General features: G+C 50.0%; 2 protein-coding genes across 2 annotated transcripts; both read right to left on the reverse strand.

Moving 5' to 3' along the window:
- Positions 1-190: 190 nt before the first annotated feature.
- Positions 191-6,277, reverse strand: PHKG1 (phosphorylase kinase catalytic subunit gamma 1). Its single transcript, XM_028109935.2, has 9 exons — positions 6,194-6,277; positions 5,513-5,691; positions 5,020-5,074; positions 2,461-2,526; positions 2,043-2,206; positions 1,561-1,651; positions 1,270-1,423; positions 967-1,092; positions 191-582 (listed from the first exon to the last, which is right to left on the reverse strand). Exons 1-9 carry the CDS (start codon positions 6,274-6,276, stop codon positions 340-342), a joined length of 1,161 nt encoding a protein of 386 aa, XP_027965736.1. The 5' UTR covers position 6,277; the 3' UTR covers positions 191-339.
- A 4,970-nt stretch (positions 6,278-11,247) lies between these two features.
- On the reverse strand, positions 11,248-15,006 carry CHCHD2 (coiled-coil-helix-coiled-coil-helix domain containing 2). Its single transcript, XM_028109934.2, has 4 exons — positions 14,845-15,006; positions 12,853-13,102; positions 12,210-12,366; positions 11,248-11,559 (listed from the first exon to the last, which is right to left on the reverse strand). Exons 1-4 carry the CDS (start codon positions 14,892-14,894, stop codon positions 11,549-11,551), a joined length of 468 nt encoding a protein of 155 aa, XP_027965735.1. The 5' UTR covers positions 14,895-15,006; the 3' UTR covers positions 11,248-11,548.
- Between the last annotated feature and the right edge of the window lie 411 nt (positions 15,007-15,417).

The following is a 15,417-nucleotide window of genomic DNA, read 5'->3' on the forward strand; positions in this document are numbered from 1 at the left end:
ACACATGAGTGTCAGGAACTCTGGTCCTCCCCTGAGAAGGACCTGAGATGGTGGTACAGCTGGGAAGTAGAGAAGCAGAAAGGCTCTCAAACCACCTCTGGTTCCCTTTCCATGGGGCCTGGCCCTGAGCACACTTACCAACATGTGATGGGAGCACCCTGCTCTTCTTGTGCAGAGCCTCTGAGAGGGGATAGTGGCCCTAGTTCCAGGGGTCCTGGCCAGGGCCAAGGGCCCCCTCTGGACAGAGGCTTGGACATGATCTTGCTCCTCAACTTACATTTCTGTGGCTTTGCCTCCTTGCCTGCCCCCCACCCTACCTTCCTGCCTGCCAGCCCCTCATTAGTCCTCCTCAGCCAGGGAGAGGAGCACAGCCTTGGGTGTGTTCTCGAAGAGGGCAGCCCGGTTCTGCTGCTGTCCCTTCTTCACCCAGTGGCCATAGATTCGGAAAGCATAGGCATCGATGAGTCGGCGCAGAGGCCGGAGGGCGTAGGGGTCACGGATGACGATCTCCCGGGTCACAGGCTTCACCCGGCGGTACTGGTAGTAGATCCGCACCGAAGCCAGCACCGTTAGAGCGATCACCTGTGGAGAGCCAGAACTGAGGGGCTGCGCCCAACCCCTGCCGGCCTGTCTCCTTACCCCTCTGGTGCCGGGAGTCCCTGAGCTTGTTTGCCATGAAGCCTTGTTTGCCTACTGCTGGGCCCTTCCTCATGTTCCCCCTACCATCCCAACCCCTCCAGCATCTGCAGAGATGTAGGCTGTAGGAGCCAGATGGGTGACATCTGCCTTCTCTGAAGCCAGAAGTTGAGCTGGAAGCATCACAGGGATGGGTGGGGAGGGGAAGGGCAGGTGCTCTGGAAGCCCTGTGGGTGAAAGGAGGAGTCCCTGAGGGAAGGAAGGGGACTTGGGGGCTTGGACGTGAGGAGTCCTGCCCCAGGGCCCTGGCTGGGAGGGGAGCTTCAGTACCTTGAACTTGCCCCGGGGGCTGAAGTGACGCACTTCTTCCACCACATACTGCTGGAAGAAGGGATGTGCTAAGGCCTCTTCTGCTGAATAGCGGCCCTTGGGGTTCACCACCAAGAAGCGGGAAACCTGAGAGAATAAGGAAGGGGAGCTGCAAACACCAAGGCAGGCTCCCCTCCAGCACTTGAAAAGACATAGGGTCTTCCCAGCAGGGTCCTCCGTTCTATAGCACGATACGCCCCCCCCCACCCCTGTTGGGGACTTCCCCTCGCCTGAGTGGAGGAGCCAGCAGGCCTGGCCTCTCACCAAGTCCTTCACAGTGTCTGAATAATCATCCCATTCAGGTGAGCCAAACTGGTAGTTGCCACTCATGATCATCCTCAGCATCAGCATCTGTTTCCGGTGCCAGAAGGGCGGGGAGCCAGCCAGCAGGGTGTACATGATGACCCCTGTGCTCCACCTGGCACCAGGTGGACAGGGAGGAAGGCAGGAGGGCTGGCTGTAGCTCCTGCCATTTCCTCCCCTCCCCAGCCAGGTGCTCCTAGCTATGGGGACATCCCTGTCCCTATGGGTCACTGCCTTCCCCAGCACACTCACATGTCCACCTCCTTCCCATAGCCTGGGTGGTCATCGTTCATGGAGCATTCAATGATCTCAGGGGCCAGGTAACTGGGGGTCCCACAGACCTCTGTAGGAACAGTTACCATCAGGATAGGTCAGCTGGGGGCACTTGGAAGACAAAGGTCCAAAGAAAACAACGGATATGAAAGTGCCACGGTGCTTGGGCTGGGACTCAGATTCTAAAACTGACCAACTTCAGGACCAAGGGCAGGGGCTGAGTGCTGGCTCCTAGGACCACCTGCCAGGGCCTGTCATTTCCTGGCCTGGAACTCAGGCAGTGGGAACCTGGCCCAGCCCTGAGAAGAGGCTTACCTGAAGACACACGTAGCCTGAAACAGTAGGATTTTTATTCGGGGGCGGGGGGAATATTGGGGAAGAAATGTAAGCATTTTCTGTTCCTGGGAGCATGGATGAGAGAGCCTGAGCCCCTGACATGGGTCAAGGCCATGTTACCAGACCTCGAAGCTTCTCTCCTGGCTCCAGCTGGCAGGAAAAACCAAAGTCTGTGAGCTTGATGTTCATGTCATCATCCAAGAGGATATTCTCAGGCTTCAGATCCCGATGCACAATGTTGAGTTCGTGTAAGTTGCGGATAACCTCCAGCAAGGCTCTCATGATCTTTCTGGGGTGGGACAGGCACGTGTTACTCTTATCTCCTCCTCTGCAGGCCAGGTAACAAGCAGGGAGACCAAAGCCCATATCCCTGCCAGACTGCCAGTGAGGGAGGACTCGGGACAGGCTGGAGAAGGCTACAAAAGCCTGCAGGGCACACCCCCAGCCCAGACAAACGCATGCTTTGCCCCCTCCAAGACCCTGGTGGCGGTACCACTCGTACTCCGGGGCAGGGAGTGGTGATGGGGACAGGTGGATCCTTACCTGGTTTCCTTCTCACTCAGAGTGACTTTCTCAGTGAGATAATCAAAGAGCTCCCCTCTCTTCATCCTGTGGGGACAGAGTGTTTGGAGCTGGATTGGTTCCAAGACCACCCCCTCCTTATCCTGCTCCCAGAGACCTATTTCCTTCCTCATATCTCCAGAGAAAAAGTGGGCCACAATGAAGGACCCAGGGCTGTAGGGAAAAGCTGGGGAAGTGAGTGGAGAGGCTATCTGAAGATTAGAAGAGCAGGGGATACTGAAGGGGTGGGATGGCTCCAGTGTTGGGGTCCCCCCATCGGTGGAAGTGACAGCACAGACTGGGATCTGTGAGGGTCAAAATCAGGGCTGGGAGGTGAAAGAGGGACCCAGAGCCACTGGCCCAAGGCCCCAGATCCAGATTTAGAAGGACAGGAGTATCCTGATTTTTCCCAGGAATGAATGGTAGAAGCAATAGTTCAAGTGCTGGGGGAGCAAAACTTGCTTATTTTAGGATTAAGAATTACGGTTCAGTCTTCTCACTTCTTGGGATGACGTAGAAAGAGGTCTCTGCTAGAACATACTCTGGAGGGCAACTCAGGACAGCATTAAAAATAGCTTCCCTAAGCAACTTCTTCAAAGGTTAGGGATATTTGAGCTGTCCCCAAGGGCTCTACAGGACCATGCCACGGAGCGGAGTTGGAACAGCTGTGGCTGGTTAAGTTTTGGGGGTCCTGGAAGAGTCTCCCCTGGTTAAATAGGAAAGGTATGTCCTGCCCTCTCCCACTCACCCCTCCAGGGAAATAGGTGGGATTCCTAAGGCACAAGGGATTTGGCTGGTGGCACAGAGGCAAGAAAACCCTTGAGCTTAGCTGGTGGGGTGGGGAGGGGGTTCTGTTTGAGGAGATAGCCTAGAATTTACAGAGGTGAGCCTCACTTATACAGTACCTGTACTGTGTTCCTAAAAGGCAATGCGTGAATCCAGTTTTTATCATTTTTTTTTTTTTAAGATTTTAGTTATTTGAGGGGCGCCTGGGTGGCTCAGTTGGTTAAGCGACTGCCTTCGGCCCAGGTCGTGATCCTGGAGTTCCAGGATCAAGTCCCGCCTCGGGCTCCCTGCTCAGCAGGGAGTCTGCTTCTCCCTCTGACCCTCCCTCCTCTCATGTGCTCTCTCTCTCTCTCTCATTCTCTCTCTCTCAAATAAATAAATAAAATCTTTAAAAAAAAAAAGATTTTAGTTATTTGAGAGAGAATGAGAGCACAGGAGGGGAGAGGGTCAGGGAGAAGCAGACTCCCCGCTGAGCAGGGAGCCCGATGCAGGACTTGATCCTGGGACCCCAGGATCATGACCCGAGCCGAAGGCAGTCACTTAACCAAACAAGCCACCCAGGCACCCCCAGTTCTTATCATTCTAATTCCATATTAAATACACGAGGAGAATTCACTGTTAGCAGCTGCAGAAAGATTTACCAGGAAGCACTGGGTACTGCCTTCCTGGAGCTGGTAGTTTAATTGAACACACAGACCAAGTTACCTTGTGTCTCCACGTAAAATAACCCTGCACATACTCAGTATGGCCACAGTATGAAACGTTCACAATCAGTATGAACAGTATGAAACAATACAAAATCTACTTGAATAATTTCCTCAAGTAAATCCAGTCCCTAAATTAGCTGTTACATATGGAGAAATCAAGACACCCCCGCGACATGATTCATGCAGCAGAGATTTGCATTCTTTAGTGAGGACTCAGTGGAGTGGGGGAACAAGGAGCTGGAGAGCTCCCTTCTCTGGCAAGCTTTTCTGATAAAAATCATAATAAGTCTGAATGCATTGTTCACAGAACACTTTGTGGTGTTGGAATTCAATGCTGAGAGCCTGGCTGGTGTCATTTTTCCTTTCTTGAGAAAACAGAGGCTCCCAGAGCTAAAAGGCCCACTGGGAGCAGGGCCCTTGCTCTGGCTCTTTCTTCTGCCCTTCTGCTGAGCCTTCTTCAGGTCTTGGCTCTGATCCCTCCCTCACTTCATCTGGGTCTCTGCTCAGGTCGCCTTCTGGAGAACATTCCCTGACCATTCCATTTAAAGAAGTCCCACCTCTCTCTAACCCCTGTTCTGCTTTATGTATCTGTACGTGCACAGTTAATTAGTATGGCTTATTTTATTTTACTGCTTTCTGTTCGCTCTCTCTGAAAATTGTTACATGAAGTCAGGGACCTTATATGTGTGGTTCATTGCTGTCTCCTCCATGTCTAGAATGAGTATTCAGTGACCACCTTTGTCATCATCATTGTAGTTAATAATTTATAGCATTTACATCCTGCCATTCACTGTGCTATTATTACTTCTGTAATACCCATGAGAAAACAGATAAAGAAATCATCTAGCTTCTAAATGGTGGACCCAGGATTCAAGACCTAGCAGCCTAACCCCCAGGGCTGATCTACCTAAAGCATTGGTGATCCTATTTGGCCTCCACAGTGTAGAGAGCTGGCTGTTGGTCTCCAGGAAGCACTGGAAAGGGGACCACAACAGGAGGTTCTCCGACAGGCACTAGGGTGTGGCTGGCTCCGGGGCTCAGTACTTACAGATCAAACACCAAGAAGAAGAAAGTGTTGGTCTCATAAGTGTCCTTCAGCTGTACTGAAATGGAAATGACTAACTTGTAGCAGGAGAGCCTGGGCAGAGAGGCAGCAGGAGTAGAGGGGCAACAGGATTAAAGCTGCTTGGACCCACCTCAACACCTGGAAGCGGTATCAGAATGGCGTTCAAAGGAGGACCCCCAGGGAGGGACCCGCCCGGGGACTTCACTTTCCCATTCCCTGACCTGCAACCAGCCCCAGCCCTGCTTGCAACCCCTTCAGTCTGGCTGGAAGAGGAGGCTTAGAGCTGAATCTCCACAGCGGTGAGCATGGAGCTGGGAACCTCAAGTCTCAGGGCACTGGGCTGGTGGGGCTTTAGGGGACACAAGACACCCTGGTGGTTCTGGCTAGCTGCAGAGTGGGGCCGCACTCCCTGACTTGGGTTATTAGAGCAGAATCATGGTGGAGCACCCTGCTGGGGCCTAGGGCCATGACTCACCAATGTTGGGGAGCCCTGAGACCTTGTGCAGGATGTCCACCTCCTTGAGCGTGGCCTTTCGCAGCTCCCGCACCTCCTCAGAGCTGAAGCTGCCTCCACCAGTGACGTCAATGATCTTCACAGCGTACTCCTGGCATGTGGGCTTGTGGATGCAGCGCCTGACGACGCTGCTAACTCCTCTGGGGGTGCAGAGCACAGGTGGTCCCGGGGGCCCCTGACCCCAGGGAGAACCCCGGGTCCGAGCCCCCACAGCGATGTCCTGCCTCACCACCAACTCCCTGGGAGCTTTGGGGGATGGTAGGATGAAGAAGGCAGATGGAGGGTGATTTGTCTGGAGCTGATGAGTAATAAGCCTGGTCTTAGGACTCTTGACTCCTAGTTCAGTGCTCTTTCTCAGCATCTAAGGCCATAATCTTCCCTCTGACCCCGATCTCTGACACCTGGCACAAAGCTGGGTTTGGACATGCTTGTCAGCAGCACCGGGAGATCTGTGCTGGGAGAGGTCTCTTATCTGGGTGCTTTTATACCCTTCTCTTCTGTCCTGGTCAGGAGGGCAGGACCCCAAACTAAGGGTTTCTCCAAGTGGACAGTGCTTTGGGGATGGAAAAGGGTCAGTGCTCAGGGCCCATGGAACTGGCTGGAGCCTAAGACAGCACTTCCTGGGGAAGGTCTGGGCCTTACCTGCCCAGGATCTCCTTGGGCTCATAGTTCTCATAGAAGCCCTGTGCTGAGTACGAGTCTGGCAGTGCCTCGTCCCGCGTCATGCTCAGCAACTCTGGGGTGATTCTGAGGGGCTCTGAGAGAGAAATAGAAGCTGTCAGCTAAATTCTACCCCTGAAACTAATAATACACTAGGCGTTAACTAAATTGAATTTAAATTAAAAATTTAAAATAAAAAAAAAAGAAGAAGAAGAAGCTGTTAGCCATCCTGATCTAGGTGATGTGCTTTTTGAGGGCTGGAACCCTTTCTTGCTCGTCTTTATCTCCTGGCACAGAGCAGGTCTATTGTGAATGTTCAAAATAAATGTGAATTGAAAAACCCTTTGCAAAGAGTCCACCTGCATCTTCCCACTGGATGTAAACTTTTGTGAACCCCAGGCAACCATGTGGCTCCCCGAATGTTCTCGCTGTAAGCTGCCGCACCCCTAGTAGCAACAGCAGATGGTTGGCCAGGCCTAAGCCCGGGCCAGAGGCAAGAGGTTGGGCCATCAGCCCCCAAGATCAGCTCTGACGAGGCTGGCACACCCTTGCTTTTAGAAAGAACCCCAGAGAAACTTTGCAGAGGACAAATTAAAGGGCTGTTTCCTCTCCTTGAGGAGATGAGGCTGGTCCTGCTTTTCCTCTGCTTGTTCGCTGCACTTGTGGAAAAGATGAGAAGCTTCATGATTTCGTCTTAATAAGGCAGTCCTATAGACGCTCCTAACCACCTGCAGTCCTAACTGTGCTCACCTGAAAACTCCCCTCCTTCCAGGACACACTTCCAGTGCTTCCCACTGTTTCTTACTCATTCTGCCCTTAACCAGGGCTTCCGAAAATCATCTACCAACAGGAAGAGGGGCAGACAGAAAAGGGGCACAAGATGACACTCAGCAGGGCCAAAGCTACCTCTAGGCCCACTCCTACTGCCCTTTCTGGGCCCAAGAAGGCCTGGCCTATCAAAGGGGCCAATTTGCTGACCAGCCAAGTGGGGCTAGCTGTTCCAGGAAGCCTGGTGTCCCTAGTGCTGGTGCCTGGTTACCAGAGGAAGAATTAGAATAACAACAGTCTCCTCTGCCAACAGCCAGTGCCTGGGCTGCTCACAGCCTTCCCAGTCAGCAACCCCAACCGAGCACAGAAATATCTGTTCCTGTTAAAACAAGCCCATTTCCTCGCAAGTCCTTTTTAAGTTCCCAAGATGGGCATCTGTGCCCCCCACTTCCCCAAACTGGGTAGCACACGGTCTCTCCCTTTCCCCAGCCCACTAAAGGCAGAAGATATATCTGGACGCACCCCAGGAAGCCATCCAGGCTGGGGGCTCCATTCCGGGGCATGGCGAGCCTCACAGAACTCTGGATGCACTCACCTCTCCTGGGGTGGGGCGGAGGGCCAGCCCCTTGCTCCAGGCCTAACTTGGGGCCATCTTTGGGCTTCTGTCCATTGCCTCCGCCCACACTCCCCACACCTTTCCCAAGACTCCTTTGGAAAGGGTCCCCAGACAGGAGTAGGTAACCTGGTTCTTTTTGGAACAAAACATCCCTCCCCCAAGCTCAGAGAGTCTGAAAATACAGGGAACCCACTTTCTGTAGGCAAATACCCTGAGGGGGCTTCAAGAGTCAATGGTGTTACTCTGTATCCATCTGCCTTCAGAAGGGAAAGGTGGGTCTAACAGCTCTTGGGGTTTCTGTCTTCTCTGCCGCAGAGCCTCTCCCTCTCTGCCTGTCGCCTGGCTTTTGTCCATCACTGGCCCAGCTACTCACTGTTAGGTCCTCGCAGGCCCTTGAGTGAATGTGACAGGAATCCCAAAGGTCTTAGAGCCCCTTGGGGAGTGGGGACAACTGAGGGCTGAAGCTGGTCCCCCGCGGACTCGTGGCCACAATAGGATATCTTGCTGCTCGTCCTTCGGGCTTTGCTACTTGGTGACGGAAGGCTGACGTACCAGAAATAAATCACAACTGCAAACCTGGGATGCAGGCCAAGGCCCAGCAGGGGCCAAGTCTCACCAGGAGGTGACCTCTGCTGGAGGGTGAGGGAAGCTCAGCAGAGGTGACCAGTCTCCCCTTTGGAGCTCCGTTGGCCTCCGGGCACAGAGGAGACAAAGCCAGCCTTGGTGGGAATGCATTCACTTCTCTGGGAGCCATTTCTGTATGTGCAGAGAGCAGGGCTCTGGAGAAACCCCAGCACTGGCACATCCACAGAGCAGCCCCGGCTGCCATGGGGAACCAGACGTTGGGGCCCACCCAGGAACAGTTTGTGTGGCTGACCTGCAAAGTGCAGACTTTAAGCGTTAGGGAGCATCCCCATTAGGAATCCACCTCTGATCTACCTCCATGATTTCATCCTTAACCCATTTGGTTTTCAGCCTGTGGGCCATTGGGAGGAGCTCCGGGTGCCAGGAAAAGCGTATGAGCTCTGACAGGGTACACCTTCGGGCTGTTTGGGTGAGGGTCCCCATCAGTATGATTAAGAGGTTGACAGAATTGGAAATAATGTATGTGACATGCTGGCACACAGTAGACACTTACTTGTTGCTCTCTTGTTCTAAAGCTACCTTTTTTTTTTTTTAAAGATTTTATTTATTTTTCTGAGAGAGAGAGAAGCACACAAGCAGGGGGAGCGGCAGGGGGAGAAGCAGGCTCCCTGCTGAGCCAGGAGCCCGATGTGGGACTCAATCCCAGGACCCTGAGGTCATGACCTGAGCCAAAGGCCGATGCTTCACCAACTGAGCCACCCAGGTGCTCCTAAAGCTCCCTTTTTTCAAACCCCTAATTCTAATATAACAAATGAAGGGAGCCGTAATACAGTACTTCACACAGAGGCTGAGCCCACAAGCCCCCATTTGATTAGCATTTCACAAAGCACTTGCACATCTTCACTTGCACCCTAAAACTATGGTATTAAGCCCATGGTAAAGAGAATGTGACTTGCTCAAGGTCACTAAATAGGTGAGTAGGAGGGCCCAGACTAACCCCAGGTGTGGGCCCAAGTGCTCTTTCCACTGTTGATGCTGACCACCTATTTCTTCCACTCTGGGGAGATACTTTGCTGGATTGCTGCAGAGACAGGAGTTGCGCATGACTTGGGGTCTATGTATGGTCTCTGCTTGCTGAGATGCAACATCTGGCTCCAATGATGGGAACACTTCCATCTCCTCCTTTCACTCACTGTCACTAAGCTCCCCGATCCCTTTTGTTGTCCTCATGCTAAGCTATAGACTTGACTTCTGCTTTATACTTTCGTTTATAAAATCCCTTCCGACCTCAGGGCAAAAGGCCAATGTATCTAGTGGATTATTCCCTGGGTCTATCTCTGTGTAGCCATGGCTCCTACCAGGGAGAGGCCAGGACAGCCAGACTCTTGCATTTTATTGATGTCAGCAGTTCATTTTCCTTTTACTTTTTACCTTATTTAAATTCAATTATATACTGTATTATTAGTTGCAGAGATAGAATTCAGTGATTCATCAGTTGCATACAACACTCAGTGCTCATTACTTCAAGCGCTCTCCTTAATACCCCATCCCCCCGCCCCCCTCCCCTCCAGCAACCCTCAATTTGTTCCCCATAGTTAAGGGTCTCTTATGGTTTGCCTCCTTGTTTTCATCTTATTTTTCCTTCCCCTCCCCCATGTTCATCTGTTTTGTTTCTAAAATTCCACCTGAGTAAAATCATATGGTATTTCTGACTTATTTCACTTAGCATAATACCCTCTAGTTCCATCCACGTCACTGGAAATGGCAAGATTTCATTCTTTTTGATGGCTGTTTACTTTTTTTTTTAACGTAAACTCTACACTCAATGTGGGGCTTTAACTTACAACCCCAAGATCAAGAGGGACATGCTTTACCCACTAAGCCAGCCAGGTGCCCCATTTTCCCTTGATTCATTGATTCAATACACTATTAGGGTACCCACCATACACCATCACACCTTGGACATAAGGGGCAATAGCACTATGAACTTAGAAGTCCTGAGCTTTCCCAGAAATGGGCAAAGGAGCCCACTGATGAATCCAGAAGGAAATATGGTGGGGGATTTGCCAGGAGTGAACTGTCTGTGGTGATTCAGCAAGGTGGTCTTGGCCCCTTTCAGGAACTCAGTAAGAGTGGAGCCCTCTAGGGGCACCTGGGTGGCTCAGTTGGTTAAGTGTCTGCCTTTGGCTCAGATCATTATCCCAGGGTCCTGGGAGGGAGCCCCACATCAGGCTCTCTGCTCAGTGGGGAGACTGCTCCCTCTTCCTGCCGCTCCCCGACTTGTGCTGTCATTAAAATCTTAAAAGAAAAAAAAAAAGTAGAGCACTCTAAGAACACAGCTGAGAACAGGAGACAGCAACTGAAAAATTTACTCAATAGCACTTTCCTCACCCTGTAGTAACACAAGTCTCTCAAACTTACAGATTGGAAAAGAAATCAGATAGCCTCGGAAACGTCCATTGGAAAGTAGGAAAAGTGCAGAGCACAACGTAGGCTGGAGATAACTTCCAGAAGTGAATATAATTTTGAGTTGTGAAGAAGGGAGCTGGGTTCATTTTTTAAAAATGATGCACCCCAAATTGAGTCCATCTCAAGACAACATGGAGTGGGCAGTCGCAGCTAGCTTGAGTCTTTCAGCAAAGGGAAGCTACAGTGCCTTAACATAGAAGAAAAACTTTGCAGGGGGACTGCCTGTATTGAGAGGCTGGTTTTCATCTCTGACCAATTAACTGGATACAGGAGGGGAATTGACATGTAGTGCTGACCTGGCCAGAGGAACCCACTCACCTAATAGGTCTATTCCCACATTTCCTGTTACTGCTCAGTTTACCAAACACTGGCCTGCCACCTGGAACCTTTTTTAAAGAGCACTATGTTTACTAGTGAGCTACTCCTTACAGAACTACTTTTCTACAAAAGCTCAGGGAGCCCGGCCAGATCATCCAGATGGATGTGAATTTAATACTGAGACTATAAAACGGATATGCTTAAAGACATGTTAAGACAATGGAGTACTTTTACAAAATGCAAATACCGTTATCAATTTATAATCTTACACTTCAAAGACACATTTTGGGAGAAAATCACTTTATTCTAATTCACAAATGAGAACATCACAAAAGGTGATTTAAGGAGGCACACAAATATCTGCCCAATCCCAAATTCAAACCATCTCAATGAACTTCTATACAGTAAGAACAACCTTTTTTATTCCAATTCTGAAGAAAGCTGTATTTAATGATGAAGGAGAAGCTTAACTGGTGGTTTTACACTTTATATATTCACCATTCACCATCAATTATATTTTTATGCTAAATTAACTTGGTTATGAGAGATGATTTTCCTTATCTTCAATTTGAACTTCTTGATTAGGCTAATCCTGCAAACAGAAAAGATCAGTGAGAAGAGAAACAGCTGTATATTCTTAGCAAAGCAGAAGCCCTCCAAATGGTAGGAGGGATGAAAGCCCGAGGTTATCAGTTTCTTGCCTAAATGAAGGCAGGAAAATGAAAACGGAACATTTTAACAGATGGTGAATTCTTAGGTCAGTAAGGGGAAGTTATATAAAAACAAGCTCACTGCCAACATTCCACACAGCCCAAACCTCAGACTTCCACTGAGGGACTGAATACACTTGTCTCTCAAATAATCTGTGAAGAATGCCAAGGACTTATCAGTCTTTATACCCAACCTTGGACTTCAGTGAAAATGGAATATCATTTTTTATTCACAGCTTTAAGGCTGTAACACCCACATCCTGTAACCAGAACAAGACCTGGCACACTAATCTACACCCACTTAAGAATCAGATTCACAACATAACTGGTAAAAGCGTAAGATAGTGACTAGAAATCACTGGACCAGCTCTTTGTTAGAAAAACTAGATTATTTTTAGAATGTAAACAAAATCTCCTCTAACTTGTCAGTTTAATTTACTACACAGACTCCCAAAGTTCTATAGGGCCCAGGAGTATCATGCTGTGAATTGCACAGATGCAGGTTCAATCAGGGATTGATGTTATCACCTACCATTTGCAAATCTGCACTGTTTCAGCACCTCGCTGAAACCTTCACAAAGCTTCAGGTCACCCTGGTTCTGGGCACACTCCAGAAACTGTTTCATCTCATAGTGGCATGGGCCAAACTGCTGCTGCTCCTGGTATGCTGGCTGGGTTTCCTGAGGCTCCTGCAAAGGCGTTAACATTCAGAACCATTAAGAAAGGAAATTAGATTTACGCCTGAACAAAGAACAGTATCCAATGTCTTGAGGTCAACTGGGGAGACGTAACTAGAACTAGATGCAAATTAGTTTCCATCTAATAACATGGAAAGTGAAAATTTTTAAAGGCAGAAAGCAAATCTGTGTCTTTGGGGCGTCTGGGTGGCTCAGTCGTTAAGCATCTGCCTTCAGCTCAGGTCACGCTCCCAGGGTCCTGGGATCGAGCCCCGCATCGGGCTCCCTGCTCGGCGGGAAGCCTGCTTCTCCCTCTCCCACTCCCCCTGCTTGTGTTCCCTCTCTCGCTGTGTCTCTGTCAAATAAATAAATAAAATCTTTAAAAAAATAAAAAAATTAAAAATTAAATTACAGACAGCTCCTATACATAAGAAACTTACAAATAACTAGGTTTTCTCGTAACGCACCACTGAACAGCAACACTGCCCCAAATCTTACCTGGTAAGTGATGTCAGGCCTTGAAGGCTCAGCATTGCCTCCTCCACTGAAGCCCCCAGTGATGGCATGACCTATCGTGTGCCCGACAGCAGAGCCCACAGCCACGCCAGCTGCAGTGGTTGCCATCTGGGCCATGAGCCCTGGCTGCCGGGGCACAGCAGCAGGTGAGCCAACAGCAGCTGGTGGAGCCGCTGCTGGAGGCTGAGCTGCTGGCGCTGGTCTAGGTGCCACTCTCATCTGAGGTGCCCGGCTAAGAAGGAAAAGAACAAAAGTATGAAGTGCCCACTTCCTACCAGGCTTGGAAATCGTCAACCTAAAGAAATGGTACTGTTGAGCAGTTAACACCACAGGTTTGAATTGCATGGGTCCACATTTTTTTTGATAAGTACACTATCAGTATAGTACTCTGTTTATCTTCTCTTCCGATTTCTTAGTAACGTTTTTTCTTTAGCTTACTTTATTGTAAGAATACGGTATTATAGTAATATAACACAAAATACATGTTACTGCGACTGTTCACGTAATCGCTAAGGCTTCTGGTCAACAGTAGCCTTTCACTAACGTGTCCAGTACTGCTTTAAAAAACCTTCACATATGGGGGCGCCTGGGTGGCTTAGGTCACGATCCCTGGGTCCTGGGATGGAGCCCAGCGGGGAGCCTGCTTCTCCTTCTCCCTCTGCCTGCAGCTCCCTCTGCTCGTGCTCTTGTCAAATAAATAAAATCTTAAAAAAATAAAACAAAAATTTTCACATGTTATGTTCCCTCTGGCCATTTTTAGATTGTCTCCTTGGGTGCTCGTTCCCCAAATAAGGCTAAGCCAGAAGTTTATGACTTCACTTCCACCACTTGATTGGCATCACTTTACAAAAATGTGGTTTTCTGTCCTTTGCAGAGAAGCTTCTTTCCGTTAAGTGAACCACTTTCCTACACTCCTAGTATACCATGTGAACACAATCCACCTAACTCCAGAGAAGCAATGTAGTACCATGCTAAACGTCCTAAACTGGTCACTGGAAAACTCGGGTCAGACCTGGCTTTCCTACTTACTGATAGAGTGACCTTGGACAAGTCACTTATTCCGATTCTCGAATTTCCTTATTTCTGGGAAAGAGGAATAACATCTATCCCTAAGGTTACTGGTGTTAAGGTTAAAGTATAATTAGCAGTATATTTTAATATCTTAAGAACTAGAAAAGAGGGACGCCTGGGTGGCTCAGTCGGTTAAGCGTCTCTCAGCTCAGGTCATGATCCCAGGGTCCTAGGATCGAATCCCACATCCGGCTCCTTGCTCAGAGGGGAGCCTGCTTCTGCCTCTGCTACTCCCTCTGCTTGTGCTCTTTCTCTGACAAATAAATAAATAAATTCTTAGGGAAAAAAAAAAAAGAACTAGAAAACGTCATGTACACGTGAGGCTTTACTTTAGTAACTGCGTTCCCAACTGGGCCGAGGCCCTGTAACACTCATTGCTGATGCTCAAAGATTATCCAGTTTACTGAAATGCGATCATTTTCCCGATTATACTACTTTTCTACGACACTGGTTTTTTTCTTTCTCTTTTTTTGGGCTACTTTTGAAGTTTCAGCCGTTTTACACTCAAAAATACCCACTTCTTTCTAGGATATGACCGTTTTAATTTAAAATGAGCTCTAGGAGCGCCGGGCTGGCTGAGTCGGAAGAGGAGCGTGGGAGTCTCGATCTTGGGATCGTGAGTTCCAGCCCCATGCTGGGTGTACAGATTATAAATATGAGCTCTAAAGTATTTTAAGTACTCATGGGCGTTCGAAATTAGAAAGTTTGCCACTAACGGGAAATCTAGCTAAAGCCCATATACAACCAGCCTACGGCTGGCAGAGACTGGCCCACGCCACACCGGCCTTCGGACGCCCCCGCCCGCGGCCTCCACCGGCCTCCGCCAGGCCGCGGCGAGGCCTAGCGTCTCCTCCGTCTGCGTCACGGCGCCGGCAGGGCCCCAAACCCCCGCGGTGGTCTTACCTGGCCGGAGGGGCCATGCGGGAGGTGCGACTCCGACTTCCACGCGGCATGGTAACTTGCAGAGCAGCTCAGGGTCTAGAAATCCGAGATTCGGCCGAGACCCCAGCGCGTTCTGCAGAACGGAAAACGGAGGGCGGGATTGGCCTCAGCTCACGACCAATCAGCGCACAGGCAGAGGCCTCTCGCTCGCCGACGTCTCCCCGGGACCTGAAGGTCACTGGAAGAACAGGACGTCACGGCGGCGCCTGGTCGTACGCGGTTTGCGTCATGAGCTCCGCGCCAGGCTCATTCCGGAGACCGGAAGTGCCTGAAGTTAGCCGCGCGGTTCGTCCTCCCGTCCTTGCCTGAGTCAGAACCGCTTGCTGTTTGCATCCTAGGGCAGGAGGACCTCGTTGCTTCCTTCCAAACGTTTGTATTAACACGGTAGACAAATCCAACCTTGAGAATGAGGCAGATATCTGGCGCGACTGCCACTGGACCTTAGACGAGTTAACTTTCCTCAGCATTACGTTACGTGTTTGGGTAAATATTTTTTGAGGACCAATGTGGGCATATAATACGAACTGAACGAAG

The sequence above is a fragment of the Eumetopias jubatus genome, unplaced genomic scaffold (assembly GCF_037043125.1).
Source record: "Eumetopias jubatus isolate StellerSeaLion01/CBP00866 unplaced genomic scaffold, mEumJub1_p1.0 scaffold_12, whole genome shotgun sequence".
Classification (NCBI taxonomy): domain Eukaryota; kingdom Metazoa; phylum Chordata; class Mammalia; order Carnivora; family Otariidae; genus Eumetopias; species Eumetopias jubatus.